Source organism: Spea bombifrons, chromosome 2 (genome assembly GCF_027358695.1).
Source record: "Spea bombifrons isolate aSpeBom1 chromosome 2, aSpeBom1.2.pri, whole genome shotgun sequence".
Classification (NCBI taxonomy): domain Eukaryota; kingdom Metazoa; phylum Chordata; class Amphibia; order Anura; family Pelobatidae; genus Spea; species Spea bombifrons.
This window is the reverse complement of record NC_071088.1, coordinates 1,913,835-1,929,062: the sequence shown is the minus strand read 5'-3', so window position 1 is coordinate 1,929,062 and position 15,228 is coordinate 1,913,835. Positions and strand designations below refer to the sequence as shown.

Genomic DNA, 15,228 nt, shown 5'->3' with positions numbered 1-15,228 from the left:
CGGGGTCCGGGGGCTTCCGGGGAAGCGAGAAAGGAATGTGGTGGTTGCTGGAGGTGAGAACCCGGAACCCTCGATACTCCCCCCCCCGGTACCGGGACAGACAGCGGTGTGTGTGACCCCCCCCGGTACACAGACAGCGGTGTGTGTGACCCCCCCCCCGGTACACAGACAGCGGTGTGTGTGACCCCCCTCCGGTACCGGCAAAGACAGCGGTGTGTGTGTGTGTGACCAGGGCCGGCCTTTGGGGTGTGCGACCTGTGCGACCGCACAGGGCGCCACACTCCAGGGGGCGCCGCCGCCGCCGCCGGGTCCGCCGCCGCTGCCGCCGCCACGGGGTCCGCCGCCGCCACGGGGTCCTCCGCCGCCGCCGCGGGGTCCTCCTCCGCTGCCGCCGCGGGGTCCTCCCCCTCCGCCGCCCCCTCCGCCGCCCCCCTCCGCCGCCCCCCTCCGCCGCCCCCTCTGCACCTAAATGAAAACGTTGTTTTTTTTGTTGTTGGTTTTTTTAACTTTATTTAACATGGACGATGTTAAATAAAGTTAAAAAAACCAACAACAAAAAAAACAACGTTTTCATTTAGGTGCAGAGGGGGCGGCGGCGGCAGCGGCGGAGGACCCCGTGGCGGCGGCGGAGGACCCCGTGGCGGCGGCGGAGGACCCCGTGGCGGCGGGGGAGGACCCGGCGGCGGCGGCGCCCCTGGAGTGTGGCGCCCTGTGCGGTTTGAAGGGGCAGAGGGGGGGTAGTTTGAGGGCAGAGGGGGGGTAGTTTGAAGGGGCAGAGGGGGGGGGGTAGTTTGAAGGGGCAGAGGGGGGGGGGGGTAGTTTGAAGGGGCAGAGGGGGGGGTAGTTTGAAGGGGCAGAGGGGGGGGGGGTAGTTTGAAGGGGCAGAGGGGGGGGGGTAGTTTGAAGGGGCAGAGGGGGGGGGTAGTTTGAAGGGGCAGAGGGGGGGGGGGTAGTTTGAAGGGGCAGAGGGGGGGGGGTAGTTTGAAGGGGCAGAGGGGGGGGTAGTTTGAAGGGGCAGAGGGGGGGGGGTAGTTTGAAGGGGCAGAGGGGGGGGGTAGTTTGAAGGGGCAGAGGGGGGGGGTAGTTTGAAGGGGCAGAGGGGGGGGTAGTTTGAAGGGGCAGAGGGGGGGGTAGTTTGAAGGGGCAGAGGGGGGGGGGGTAGTTTGAAGGGGCCAGAGGGGGGGGGTAGTTTGAAGGGGCAGAGGGGGGGGTAGTTTGAAGGGGCAGAGGGGGGGGTAGTTTGAAGGGGCAGAGGGGGGGGGGTAGTTTGAAGGGGCAGAGGGGGGGGTAGTTTGAAGGGGCAGAGGGGGGGGGTAGTTTGAAGGGGCAGAGGGGGGGGGGTAGTTTGAAGGGGCAGAGGGGGGTAGTGAGGGGGGGGCGCCAGAGGAGTAGTTCGCACAGGGCGCCGGAACACCTAAGGCCGGCTCTGTGTGTGACCCCCCTCCGGTACCGGCAAAGACAGCGGTGTGTGTGACCCCCTCTCTGGTACGGGGACAGACAGCGGTGTGTGTGACCCCCCCCCGGTACCGGCAAAGACAGAGGTGTGCGTGACCCCCCCCCTCCGGTACCGGCACAGACAGCAGTGTGTGTGACCCCTCCTCCGCTACCGGGACAGACAGCAGTGTGTGTGACCCCCCCCCTCCGGTACCGGGACAGACAGCAGTGTGTGTGACCCCTCCTCCGCTACCGGGACAGACAGCAGTGTGTGTGACCCCCCCCCTCCGGTACCGGGACAGACAGCAGTGTGTGTGACCCCCCCCCTCCGGTACCGGGACAGACAGCAGTGTGTGTGACCCCCCCCCTCCGGTACCGGGACAGACAGCAGTGTGTGTGACCCCCCCCCCTCCGGTACCGGGACAGACAGCAGTGTGTGTGATCCCCCAGGTTGATCCCAGGTAACAATTTGCCTCCCCGGTGGATGAGGGTAGTGTGAGTTGCCCGAGTTCCTTGAGATGTATCGCCCCCCCCCCCAGCCATGCCATCTATAGGAAGTGATGAGCTCCCCCCGTGCCCGTTATGTGTTATGAAGGAGTTGTACAGCGCTGCGGAGTATGAGGGCGATATACACATCAATAAATAACGTGCCCCCCATCCTTCCATCCGGCATAGACAGCCAATCAGCATCCTGCACTCAGAGGGTTAATCGAGTCGCGCATGATGGGCATTGTTGTCGTTGCCCCGTGGCATGCGTGTATTGCCCCGAGGAATGCGGCTGCTCACGGGGTGAGGAGGGGTCACGTGACGCGTGTTGGTGTCACGTGGAAATCACTCTGTGGTCTCGTGGGCAGTCACCGGAGAGACAGGCGGGCGTCACGCAGCTCGCCCTGTGTAGTCCCCAGTCTGCCGGTGTCTGTGGTGCGGCCCCCCCCCTGGCCCCCGTGGATACGGGCTCTGCGGTTATACCCCGTCCGTGGATCTTGTGGGAAGGCTCCGAGCCGGTTGGCCCTTTACCGGATTTCTGGACACCGTTCAGTCCTGGCCCCCGGTACACGGAGGGGGCATTAATGTGCTGGAGGCGAGTGGGGTGGGTTCTGTGGGGGAGTCTCACCAACCCCGGGGGGGCTGTGAGTATCAGGGGGCCGCCAGAGGCGTCGGGTCTGTGGGGTATTAGAGGTGACGGGGGTGACAGAGGCAGGTACGGGGTAACTGCGGAGGGTATTATATACGGTGGGTATTTCACGGGCCCCTTCTGTGCCCTGTATGGGGCAGGATAACCGCGTGGCCCCTGGGGGCCGTGGGCTTGTGTCGGAGTTCGGGCCGTCCTGATTCCTCTTAAGGGCTTTAGAGCTGTGCTCGGGGCAATTCTGGGCTCAGGGTGGGGGCGTGTACTCTCACTAATGCCCCGTGTGGCCCGCTGGGGGCTCCCGGGTATAAATTGTGCCACTGATTGCAGGTGTGACGCAGGGGCCCCGATGCGGGCCGGCTCCGCTCCGCTCCATGGATCCGCTGGGCGCCAGATCGTGTTTTGTAGATGCCGAGACGCTGCCGAGCTGGGCGACCGTAACGAGGGGGGAGGATGTGCCGGACCCCCCGCGGCACCGGGACCCGGGCTGGGGGCCACGCTCGCCGTTTCAGCACCGCCAGGACATCAACGAGAAGATCGTGCTCTGGTGAGTGTCCCGCGGAGCGCTGCGGCCTCGGTATCCATGGTTACCGTGAGTGCTGTCAGTCCTGTGATTGATGGGAGCCGTCGGCCGGTTTCCTCCCTGAGCCAGACCACAACGTGCCCTCCACCGAGGTCTGGAAATCTGCCACAAATACCTCAGGGCGAGGGGGCAATTTAACCCTGTGATGGGGCAACAAGATGGCGGCTCCCGGGTACAGCACAATGGGGGGGTAACAGCGGATATGTGAGCCCCGGTTACTGAGAGGGTTAATCGAGGGGCAGCCGCTCAGTAGGAAGGGGCAAATCCTGTATATCTACCCCTGGTTACTCCTGCCCCCTACTGTGACTGAGCCGTGGATTTGCCCCGATGAGGGCGACGAGGAGAAGTTATCACTAAGGGGATAGCGGATCGGGGGGCTTTGCTGCTGGCGGGGGCCACCATCGCTGACTGTCTGCTTTTGCCCCAGGCGGGGGGACGTGGCGTTACTGAACTGCACGGCGGTGGTGAATACGAGTAACGAGTCGCTGACCGATAAGAACCCCGTGTCCTGCAGCATATTCCGCCTGGCGGGGCCCGAGCTGCTCGACGACGTGCAGAGGCTGAAAGGTGGGTGACGGCTCCCCCGGGGTGACCCCCCCTATTACGAGACCCCTTTAAGAAAGCGATATTAACGGATGTAGCGCCCCTTCCCGGTGAGTGTTGTCGTCAGAGTGTAAGCTCTTCGGCTCTCTCTCCGTCAGGCTGCAGGACGGGGGAGGCGAAGCTCACCAAGGGCTTTAACCTGGCCGCCCGCTACATCATCCACACGGTGGGGCCCAAGTACAAGAGCCGGTACCGGACGGCGGCGGAGAGCTCGCTGTACAGCTGCTACCGGAACGTTCTCCAGCTGGCCAGGTAACGGGGGGGGATTCTGTGTCGGCGGCCCTTGGGTTGACTCCTGCAGATCGCACGCCGGCCGGGGCTGTGGACACCGCGCCACAAAGTGTGATGTCATCGATGGTCCGTTATTGGGGGGTTCTGTCTGAGAGACCCCGCTGCCCGTCTCCCCCGGATACCCCTCTACCCCCCTCTCCCTGTGGCCCCGTTACCCCCCCCCCCTCCCCTGTGGCCCCGTTACCCTGCGTGACCCTCCCTCCTCTCCCGCAGGGAACAGGCCGTGTCCTCGGTGGGCTTCTGCGTGATCAGCTCCCAGAAGAGGTGCTACCCGCTGGAGGACGCCACGCACATTGCCCTCCGTAAGTCTGCCCCGGGGGGAGGGAATGCACCGGAATCTGCTCATGCTGCGTTTAGTTAGCGTGTTCCGTTCAGCGTGTGCGGGGTGCGGTTGTGCCGAGTGTCCCGGAGCCGGTGTGACAGTCTCTCTCTCTCCCTGCAGGCACGGTGCGCCGGTTCCTCGAGACGCACGGAGCGGACCTGGAGAGGGTGGTGTTCGCCGTTACGGAGCAGGAAGAGGTAGTGTAGCGGGGGGGGCACGGTATGCGGGGGTGCCCGTCCGCGGGGGCCGCGCGGTATACTCACCTGTTCACCCCCGGCAGGCCACGTATCTGCAGCTGCTGCCCCTCTACTTCCCGCGGTCGCTCGGAGAGGAGCTGCGCTCGCTGCCTTTACTTCCCCCGGACATCGGGAACGCGGACGGGGAGCCCGTGGTGCCCGAGCGGCAGATCCGGATCACCGAGAAGCCCGTGGCCTGCGAAGGTGAGCTGGGGCCCTACTAATCCCCCTGCCACCTTCTAACTCCCCTCCCCCCCCGTACCTCTTCTAGCTGGGAAAGCCCCACCGTTTCCCACCCCTGCTTGTTGGCGGATCAGCAGGTAATAGGCCGGCCCGGCCACGTGGCAGAACCGCTGGGCCTGCGTTTAAAAAAAAACAATTCCCTATGAAAGAGCCGAATCGGGACGGTTGCGATGTCGTTGCAGACGAGTCGGAGGAGGAGGACGCTTCCGGGACGGACGTCTCTTTCGTCGGCTCTCACGCTTTCGCCCGAATGGAGGGAGACGTCGACAAGCAGCGGCGGCTGGCGCTCCAGGGGCAGATGTCTGGGGCGGCCCTCCAGAAACAGCACCAGCGGAAGTGAGTGCGGACCCCCAGCTTGTAGCATGCGGTCTCACTGACGCTCTCGTATTAGAGCGGGCCGTCTTGTAGTACATGCTCTCACTGACGCTCTCGTATTAGAGCGCTCCGGCTTGTAGTATGCGCTCTCACTGATGCTCTCGTATTAGAGCGCTCCGGCTTGTAGCACGCGGTCTCACTGTCGGTCTCGTATTAGAGCGCTCCGGCTTGTAGCACGCACTCTAACTGACACTCTCGTATTAGAGCGCTCCGGCTTGTAGCACGCGGTCTCACTGACACTCTCGTATTAGAGCGCCCCGGCTTGTAGCACGCGGTCTCACTGGTGTGTTTCCCCCGCAGTTATAACCGGCTGCTTTCTCGCGCACGCACTGAGGACCTGTCAGACATCGCGGCGCTGAAAGCGCTCTATCAGTCCGGTGAGTGACCCGTCTGGATCCGGCCCTCATCGCGCACACGCTGTGTTTAGATCTCTAACGCGTCGTCCTCTCGCAGGGCAGGATAATTGCGGCCGGACGGTCGTTGTCGTTGTGGGAAGGAACATTCCCGTGCTGCTGATCGACATGGAGAAGGTAAGCGGCGGCTGCGCATCTCGCTGGAGCCCCCCGCTGGGAGGTGAGTGGCGCTGGAATGGTGGGGGCCGCAATTTGTGCACCTTTTAGGGCCCGGTGTATTTTAATGGGGCCCTGGAGTATGATGGGGACGTGGATCCCGGGCCCCTGCTGTGTGTGTGTACGGGAGTGTGCGCTCACACTCGCTGTCTCCGCGCAGGCGCTGCTGTACTTCATTCACATGATGGACCACGTCGCAGCGAAGGAGTACGTGCTGGTGTATTTCCACACGCTCACCGGGGAGCACAACCACCCCGAATCCGACTTCCTCAGGAACCTGTACGACATCGTGGACATCAAGTGAGTGGCCCCCGGGGACGGGGGGCTCATCTGTGTGGCCGTCCCGCCAACTGCTACTCCTTTATGGTGTCCGTGTATTTAACGTGGTTGCGTAGCGTGTCCTGTGTGCAGTTCCGCATCGGCGCACTAGGGGGCGGTGTATGCACGCCATTTATCCTTCGTGCCCCTTATCCGGACCGACCGCCCCCCCCACACACACACACAGTTATTAACTGAAAAGTATTTATGGGGCAAAGTTAGAAAATTGTTTTTATTGCCATAGCAACCAGGGCAGCAACCGAATCGGAAGGGAATTTTGTTTTTCTCGGGTTAACGGTAACTTTACCAGCTGTGCACTAAAGTCACCCGGTCCCTCGCGTGTCACGGTAATCGAAGGGTTAATCTGCCGGAATCACCCGGTCCCTCGCGTGTCGCGGTAATCGAAGGGTTAATCGCGTGTCGCCCGGCCGCGCACACAAAGGGCACTTGCGGGGGGGGGGTTAGATCCTTGGCTAATGCCCCGCTTTTAATTTTCAGGTACAAAAAGAACTTGAGGGCCTTTTATTTCGTCCACCCGACATTTCGCTCGAAGGTGAGAGTTATCCCATGCATGTTTAATACCCTCGGTGTATTACCCTCTACCACCTCTGCTGGGAGGCTGTTCCACTTATCTCTCATCCTCTCAGTAAAGTAAAACTGCCTCCCGTTCCATCTCAGTCTCTGACTCTCTAGTGTTGGATTCCGGTCTCTTGTTGTAATTTTTCTCCTCCTTTGGAATAAATTCCCCCCCGTCCTTTATTAACCCCTTTATGGATTTAAACGTCTCTCTCTCTGTTGGCCTCGCAGGTCTCCACGTGGTTTTTCACGACGTTCGGGGTCTCGGGGTTGAAGGAGAGGGTCCACCAGGTAGAAAGCCTGCAGCAGTTGTTCTCCGCGGTGCCCCCCGAGCAGATCGAGATCCCGCCGTTTGTTCTGGCTTACGATGCCCGGGTGAGACCCCCTCTGGAACTTCTCTTATGCTTCACCGAGAGTCGGATTCGTACCCGGGGGTCCTACAGACCCCCCCATATATTACGAGCAGTCACTCCTTATGTTGCCCCCCCCCCCGTCTCTTTACCCCCTCGTTCTGCGCTCTCGTCGTATCTCGGAATGTCTCTCTTCGTCATTAACGTTCTCTCTTCTCTCCTGCAGGAAAACGGCCCCTTTTACCCCCCGCGCTCCTTCTCCGGCCTCTGACCTGGTTTCCTCGGGGTGATTCTGTGTCCGTGGGGGCCGGAGCAGTCAACATGGGCTGTGCCCTCCAACCCCCACCCCCGAATGCGGTGTCTGGGCGGTGGAACCGTGTACGCACTGCCACCTTTTATTTATCATTCTCTCCCGTGTAAATACCCCCCCCCACGCGTGGACGTATTGGGGGGTCTCCCTGCCAGAATAAATTCCCTGATAATGTGCCCTGTTTTTGGTGCAGTTATTCCTCCCCGCGGTGACTCCTGCCAGGGCCCTCGTGCTGCGTGTCGGGGGCCGAACTGTCACGTGTGATGAGCTGGACGTCCCATGTGAGACCCTCCGCACGCCGCTCAGGGGAGTCGGTTTGTTGGGTTCCCCGTCTTTGCAGACATTTGCCCCGCTGGCACTCGGAGGGTTAAGAGGAGGCTGAGGGCCTGGTGGGCCCCGGTGTGGGGGGGGGTAACTCACCCGCCTCTCATTAAACTGATTTATTTAACCCCTTGCTGCCCGGGTTTGAGTCTTTTTTTTTTGTTGAATTTCAGCGGCTCGGGTTGAATGTTTTTGTTTCGCGGAGGTCGGTAGCAAAACCTGAAAAGCTTTAACCTCATTGGTTTATAGGCCCTCAGCGGCCCCTTCAGGTTCCGATTACGCCATGACAGTGATTTCTATACCCTGGAGTCACCTGCGTTCAAGCAGGGATATCAACCATAACATCCTGATGATGATGATGATGACGACGGCCTGTGGATCTGACTCCGTGTCACGCGGTAAAAGTCCCCCCGCCCTGCGAATAATTTGCCCCAAGTGCCGCCGTTGACCCCGCTGGGTGCCTTCATGACCCCCCCGGGTGGCATCTGCTGCTGTTACAGGCGAGCGGAGCAGACGTGGCACTCGTTACCGCTCCTCGCCGCTGCAGGTTTTGTTTTCGGATCCATATTTAGCCGACGCCATCTGTCAGCGGCCCACGGAAATCCCACGGAAGCCGACGCTTCAGGGCCGCTTCACGCAACCATTAACCCCTGTGCGGCAACGCCCCCCCTCGTGCTGCCCCCCCCGGCTTATTACCGCGTTCTGTAATATTACCAATCACCTGCAAGAGATCTCCCGCGGGCTCTGCTCATTGGCTGATGCTGGAGGGATCCGGCTGCAGAGATAAGAATCCCAAACGCAGCCAATGGAAAAAAAAGTGATCATAACGCCAGCCACGTGAAACGGATCCCCGCCGGCAGATCGGCCCCCGGCGGCCCCCGTCTAGTCGCCGTTTCTCCTGCTGTAACGACTCAAACCTTAATCAGTCGTTGGCCTCGTCTTAGATAACGATTTAAATAAAGATTTAACAAGAAGCCGGGCGATTCGAGGGCAAAACAAACACTTTGGGTTTCACTAAACCGGCGTAATCATTGACAGTTACGGGGCTGCTGTCCAGCCGGGGCCCGCGGGGCCGACATCCCGTTACGGGAAACGAATAGAAATACTTTGTATCATTAACCGGCTGCTCCTCCCTGTATTTCAATATAAAACACGCAGCTAAAGCGGGAATTCTCGGCGCGCGGAGACCGGTGAGACGCGTTCCTTGGTTACGCGCACAGCGCCGGGTACCCTACCGGCCCCACAGATATACCCCCCCAGGAAAGAACTAACCCCTTAACTGATCCCTCTGCTGATCCGGAGTCTAAACTCCCATCACCCGCGGGGGAAACAAAGCTTAACGCACCCCCACGTCTCACCCTCCCCAACAAGCACCGGCCCCGCGACCAGAAGTTACACGCGTGTTCACGTGTGGGGACTGCCTCTGTAAAGCCCCTCCAAACGTCATCCAAATGTCTGAGCCGCCGAGGAGATCCGATCACGGGTTACAGACAACTGCAAAGGAGGACCTGATGGGGAACTGCGTGTGGCTCGCTGTGTCTATTCTATCAAAATTACCCCCCTTCTATCTACAACGCTGGTTCTGTCTGGCGCTGAAGGGGTTAATCGCTGGTGTCCCGGAGTACCCAGTCGGGGGCTGGGGGAATTAGGGCGTCCCATCACCATGTGTGTGGGGTATTAGTGTACGGTGTTAGAGAGCGTGTGAGGGGGTATTAGTGTACGGTGTTAGAGAGAGTGTGAGGGGGGTATTAGTGTATGGTGTTAGAGAGAGTGTGTGGGGGTATTAGTGTACGGTGTTAGAGAGAGCGTGTGGGGGTATTAGTGTACTGTGTTAGAGAGAGTGTGTGGGGGTATTAGTGTACGGTGTTAGAGAGCGTGAGGGGGTATTAGTGTACGGTGTTAGAGAGTGTGTGTGGGGTATTAGTGTACGGTGTTAGAGAGAGCATGAGGGGGTATTAGTGTACGGTGTTAGAGAGAGTGTGTGGGGGTATTAGTGTACGGTGTTAGAGAGAGCGTGAGGGGTATTAGTGTACGGTGTTAGAGAGAGTGTGTGGGGGTATTAGTGTACGGTGTTAGAGAGAGTGTGTGGGGGTATTAGTGTACGGTGTTAGAGAGAGCGTGAGGGGTATTAGTGTACGGTGTTAGAGCGTGAGGGGGTATTAGTGTACGGTGTTAGAGAGAGCATGAGGGGGTATTAGTGTACGGTGTTAGAGAGAGCATGAGGGGGTATTAGTGTACGGTGTTAGAGAGAGTGTGTGGGGGTATTAGTGTACGGTGTTAGAGAGAGTGTGAGGGGGTATTAGTGTACGGTGTTAGAGAGAGCGTGAGGGGTATTAGTGTACGGTGTTAGAGAGAGTGTGTGGGGGTATTAGTGTACGGTGTTAGAGAGAGCGTGTGGGGTATTAGTGTACGGTGTTAGAGAGAGTGTGAGGGGTATTAGTGTACGGTGTTAGAGAGAGCATGAGGGGGCATTAGTGTACGGTGTTAGAGAGAGCGTGTGGGGGTATTAGTGTACGGTGTTAGAGAGTGTGTGAGGGGTATTAGTGTACGGTGTTAGAGAGAGCGTGAGGGGTATTGGTGAACGGTGTTAGAGGGAGCGTGAGGGGGTAGTAGTGTACGGTGTTAGAGAGAGTGTGAGGGGGTATTAGTGTACGGTGTTAGAGAGCGTGAGGGGTATTAGTGTACGGTGTTAGAGAGAGCGTGTGGGGGTATTAGTGTACGGTGTTAGAGAAAGCATGTGGGGGTATTAGTGTATGGTGTTAGAGAGTGTGTGGGGTATTAGTGTACGGTGTTAGAGAGTGTGTGGGGGTATTAGTGTACGGTGTTAGAGAGAGCGTGAGGGGGTATTAGTGTACGGTGTTAGAGAGAGTGTGAGGGGTATTAGTGTACGGTGTTAGAGAGAGTGTGTGGGGGTATTAGTGTACGGTGTTGGAGAGTGTGTGGGGGTATTAGTGTACGGTGTTAGAGAGAGCGTGAGGGGGTATTAGTGTACGGTGTTAGAGAGAGTGTGTGGGGGTATTAGTGTACGGTGTTGGAGAGTGTGTGGGGGTATTAGTGTACGGTGTTAGAGAGAGCGTGTGGGGGTATTAGTGTACGGTGTTGGAGAGTGTGTGGGGGTATTAGTGTACGGTGTTAGAGAGAGCGTGTGGGGGTAGTAGTGTACGGTGTTAGAGAGTGTGGGGGGGTATTAGTGTACGGTGTTAGAGAGAGTGTGAGGGGGTATTAGTGTACGGTGTTAGAGAGCGTGAGGGGTATTAGTGTACGGTGTTAGAGAGAGTGTGAGGGGGTATTAGTGTACGGTGTTAGAGAGAGTGTGAGGGGGTATTAGTGTATAGTGTTAGAGAGAGCGTGAGGGGGTATTAGTGTACGGTATTAGAGAGTGTGTGAGGGGGTATTAGTGTTTGGTGTTAGAGAGAGTGTGAGGGGGTATTAGTGTATGGTGTTAGAGAGAGTGGGTGGGGGTATTAGTGTACGGTGTTAGAGAGAGTGTGAGGGGTATTAGTGTACGGTGTTAGAGAGAGTGGGTGGGGGTATTAGTGTACGGTGTTAGAGAGAGTGTGAGGGGTATTAGTGTACGGTGTTAGAGAGAGTGTGAGGGGTATTAGTGTACGGTGTTAGCGCGTGAGGGGGTATTAGTGTACGGTGTTAGAGAGAGTGTGAGGGGTATTAGTGTATGGTGTTAGAGAGAGTGGGTGGGGGTATTAGTGTACGGTGTTAGAGAGAGTGTGAGGGGTATTAGTGTACGGTGTTAGAGAGAGTGTGTGGGGGTAGTAGTGTACGGTGTTAGAGAGCGCGTGAGGGGGTATTAGTGTACGGTGTTAGAGAGAGTGTGAGGGGGTATGAGGCCAGGATAAATCACTCTGATGGTTATGAGGGGCCAACAAATACTGCACTCAGGGGCCACTAACCCTCCGCCTGTTAATCCGGTAACGTTGTTGCCCCTGTGTATGGTTTCCACCCTAGGTTGAGGCATTATTACTAGTGTTGGAGGCAGGAGGGTACGTAGAGGGCCGGTTACAGGGACCCCCAGCCCGGCTCTGAGATGGAGGCCGTCTCGCTCCCCTCTCGCTGCCCTCTCGCTCCCCTCTCGCTCCCCTCTCGCTCCCCTCTCGCAGACGTCTCGTCAAAGCTCTCAAAACCGACTCCGAGCTTCGGGGAAGCCGTGACGTCCGCGGCTCGGGCCAAAAAACCAGAACTTCCAGCAAAACCGGTTTCTGGAGGAAATAAAGGATCCAGGATCACCGGCGGCCCGCAGTCCGTCCTCGAGGTCCCGGGAGGCGATGTCCTGGGGGGGGTCTTCAGGCTGATGTTCCGGGGGGGTTTCTATTTTTATTAAAATTAATGATCAAATGATCATAAAAAGTGTTTGGGGGCAGGAGAGGCCCCGATTAACTCGCTCACCCCCAGTTACCCCCTGAGATGGCTCCTCCCCGGCTCACAGCGACGCCCCCTTTCAATACAAAAAAATATCGTTTTCACAATGCATCGTTTACCCGAATTTTTGGTTTTGTATTTTTCACTAATTTCATAATTACAGGTTTCTGGATCATCTCTACGGCGTCACCGGGAAACCCCCCCATCTCTACGACGTCACCGGGAACCTCCCCATCTCTACGGCATCACCGGGAACCCCCTATCTCTACGGCATCACCGGGAACCCCCCCCATCTCTACGGTGTCAACGAGAACCCCCCATCTCTACGGCTTCACCAGGAACCCCCCCATCTCTACGACGTCACCGGGAACCCCCCCATCTCTACGGCATCACTGGGAACCTCCGGTGAACTAGTGAACTAAACAGGGACACTTGGTCGGTATGGCGTATTTTCTCTGGGTGTTCGCACCTGTGACAGGCGGCCCCAGCGGACGGGGTCCGGACTCCGCTTTGGTTTCATTTCTCGGTTTCAGGAGCCGATCCGGAAAAAACAACACCTGCTTTCAGCTAAACCACCCCCGGGGGGGGGGTACAATGCAAATCATGGGGGGGCGCGGGGGGCCGTTAACAGATACACATCACACACCGGGGGGGGGGTTCTGACGTTTTAATGTTTTGGGCCGGGGCCCCGGATTCGTTGGGTAAAGGATGGCCCCGGATAACCGGCTGATGAGTGCTGCCCCCCCCCGGATGGTGCCCCGTGAGCCGGTATTTACCGACCGGGGCAGCGGGACCTCCCAGCTCAGGACAGCGGCGCAGGATGCTTTCCATGACCCCACGGGGCCCTCAGAACATGCGCCACATCCGTCCCTCCGCCACGTGACGCAAACCATGCAGCAGCTCAGAGCGCGGGCGGCCAGGTCCGGCCCCGGGGGCCAATCAGACGCAAACCGCCAGGGAACGGTTTCTGCTCCAGTCAGGTAATTATTTTCTCACCCGGTGGATACACCAAGAAGCCCCCACGCAGGAGCCCCAGTCGACTCCATCTCCTATCATCCTCAGCCAACCAGACAGCCGGCAGAATGGGATTACAGTCTGCCATATTGTGTGCGGCTGCTGGAGACGCCAACTCCCATCACTCACAGCCAGAGAAAAAGGGTCGCCCTAGTTTTGTCTCTCCCGACACATGAAGAGCCAGGCTGGATGTGATTTGCCCCCTCTATTTGCCCCAAAGGGGGTAGATATATACCGGCAGTTTCCCCGTCCGGATAGGTGGCGCTCGGTGCCGATGAGCGATTCTGTTTGTTCTATGAGGTCGTTGAGGATGTGGCGCGGCTCCCAGGCGCACAATGGGGCCGATTGTGGCCCCGATATGGTCAGCAAATAATGGAGGAAAAAAGTCTGCGGGGGGAGCGGCGCTTTCATCCGCTGATCAGCAACTCCATCCGACACCAAACGGGGCGGAAAAAAACTTCGGGAGCTGCATTATTTCATCATAGCGAGCAGCCGGGGGGGGGGTGCAGAACGAATTTAAAAGTTCAGAAAGACCCCATTTTGGTAAAATAAAGCTTTATTTTCCTGCAATTATTCGCATTTACACGGCTTTTGGAACAAATATACGAATAAAAAAAAACAAAAATCAACATTCACCAAACTTATAATTTATCAACCCAGCCGCTCGTCCGCTGGATACGGGGGGGGGCGTAACCGGGGGCAGAAACCGCCCCCCAAAACCCCACAGGGCCATCCCAGGAGCCCGAAAACATCTGACGGGGGCCCCACAGATCTGCCGGCGAGAGGCAAATACCAGGACTGAGGCCCCAGCAAAAAGTACCCTCACCGGGGCGGGGGATGATGACCTGGCCGGCCCTCGGCAAGGGGATGATGACCCGGCCGGCCCTCGGCGAGGGGATGATGACCCGGTCAGAGGGACAGCAGATTGTCCGGCGGGCAAAGCTCTGGAGACACTGATCCTGTTTACAGCAGGAAACAAAAGCATTGCCCGCTTATTCCTCCCCAGCAGTCTGTGCCAATTACCCCTGTGAAGGCGTGTGTGTGATATATATATATATAAAAATAAAGATAAAACCACGGCTATGCAGAGGGCAAGTAACGTGCGCCCCCCCCGACACAGAATCACCGCCGGACCCTCCCAGGGAATCATTAAGAGCCACAAACATTCTACGGCAACCCTCAATGCATCAGAGTGTTACCCCCAGGCTGTCTTATTCCTCCCCAATACAGGTTATGCCCTGGGCCGGAGTCACCCCGACCCCCCCCGCGGCCGGTAGATTAGGCGGCTGTGGATCTTTCCAGCGTGTTCTGGCAGACGCTCTGTTGTTCCCGGGACTTGTTTAAATATCAGCGAGAGATTTGGCTTCCAGTCCGGGGGCCGCGAGCCAGAAATAATCTGACACCCGAGTGACCCTGGGAGGGCGCCAGCGCCGCGGGCAACAAGTCACCTAAAACAGGGCGGCCCCCCCAACAGACAGAGCCGCAAAAACCCAAACCCAGGGACGTTCTGTCCGGATCCCCCCCCCGACATGCAAAACGCGTCGGGATTACGGCAACAATCTGCAGATTCTACCCCAAAATCACCCCCCCGGGCAGCCAAGCAGATCACAGAACGGACCCAGTCCTGGGAGTCTCAACTCTCGGCTTTCATACCCGGTTCTGACATTTAGAGGCCGCACGCCCCACGGGCAACACCGGCAGATAAAGGTTCAGGAACCCGAGCCCAGGATTAACCCCTCAGGGTCACATCAGAATTAGTTTCAAGGGTCAGAGAAAGCAGCCCCACCCCCATCAGGAGCCCCTCCACTCACACAGCATCCCCAGGAAGGGTCAGCCCCGGACCAGGGATTTATCAGCCCACGAGCCGCCCCGTACCCCACGTCACGCCCGGAACGTCATCGTAGAGATTGTGGCCCCTGACAGGGTCACTGCCGCTTTAAGAGTTTAAAGGTCTGGTTTTTATGCCGTCAGAGCCCCGACCGCTGGCGCCCGGCCCGGAGGGTAAACAACGGCCCCGGAGCGACAATGGGAGGCAAAGTGTTTGCTTTTCCATTGCGGGTTCTGCGGCTGAGCAGCTGGCGAGAGGCCGGTGATCCACGCACATTAACCCCCGGCGCCCAGCCATTCACACGCATTGACCCCCGGCGCCCAGCCATTCACACGCATTGACCCCCCCTGCC

The 15,228-nt window shown here is 58.6% G+C and overlaps 1 protein-coding gene across 1 annotated transcript; it reads left to right on the top strand.

Annotated features, from left to right (window-relative positions):
* The first annotated feature begins 7 nt into the window (after nt 1–7).
* On the top strand, nt 8–7,795 carry GDAP2 (ganglioside induced differentiation associated protein 2). Its single transcript, XM_053456909.1, has 14 exons — nt 8–53; nt 2,894–3,110; nt 3,574–3,713; nt 3,848–4,001; nt 4,254–4,342; nt 4,483–4,559; nt 4,643–4,802; nt 5,024–5,177; nt 5,517–5,593; nt 5,670–5,746; nt 5,946–6,085; nt 6,602–6,656; nt 6,911–7,054; nt 7,256–7,795. Exons 2-14 carry the CDS (start codon nt 2,938–2,940, stop codon nt 7,298–7,300), a joined length of 1,485 nt encoding a protein of 494 aa, XP_053312884.1. The 5' UTR covers nt 8–53; nt 2,894–2,937; the 3' UTR covers nt 7,301–7,795.
* The last annotated feature ends 7,433 nt before the right edge of the window (nt 7,796–15,228 follow it).

Bases quoted from the DNA above. Each gene is read 5' to 3' on its own strand.
- GDAP2 (XM_053456909.1), top strand. From the start codon at position 2,938: ATGGATCCGCTGGGCGCCAGATCGTGTTTTGTAGATGCCGAGACGCTG. The intron at 4,002-4,253 runs GTAACGGGGGGG...CCTCTCCCGCAG, and splicing joins AACGTTCTCCAGCTGGCCAG to GGAACAGGCCGTGTCCTCGG. The intron at 4,343-4,482 runs GTAAGTCTGCCC...CTCTCCCTGCAG, and splicing joins CGCCACGCACATTGCCCTCC to GCACGGTGCGCCGGTTCCTC.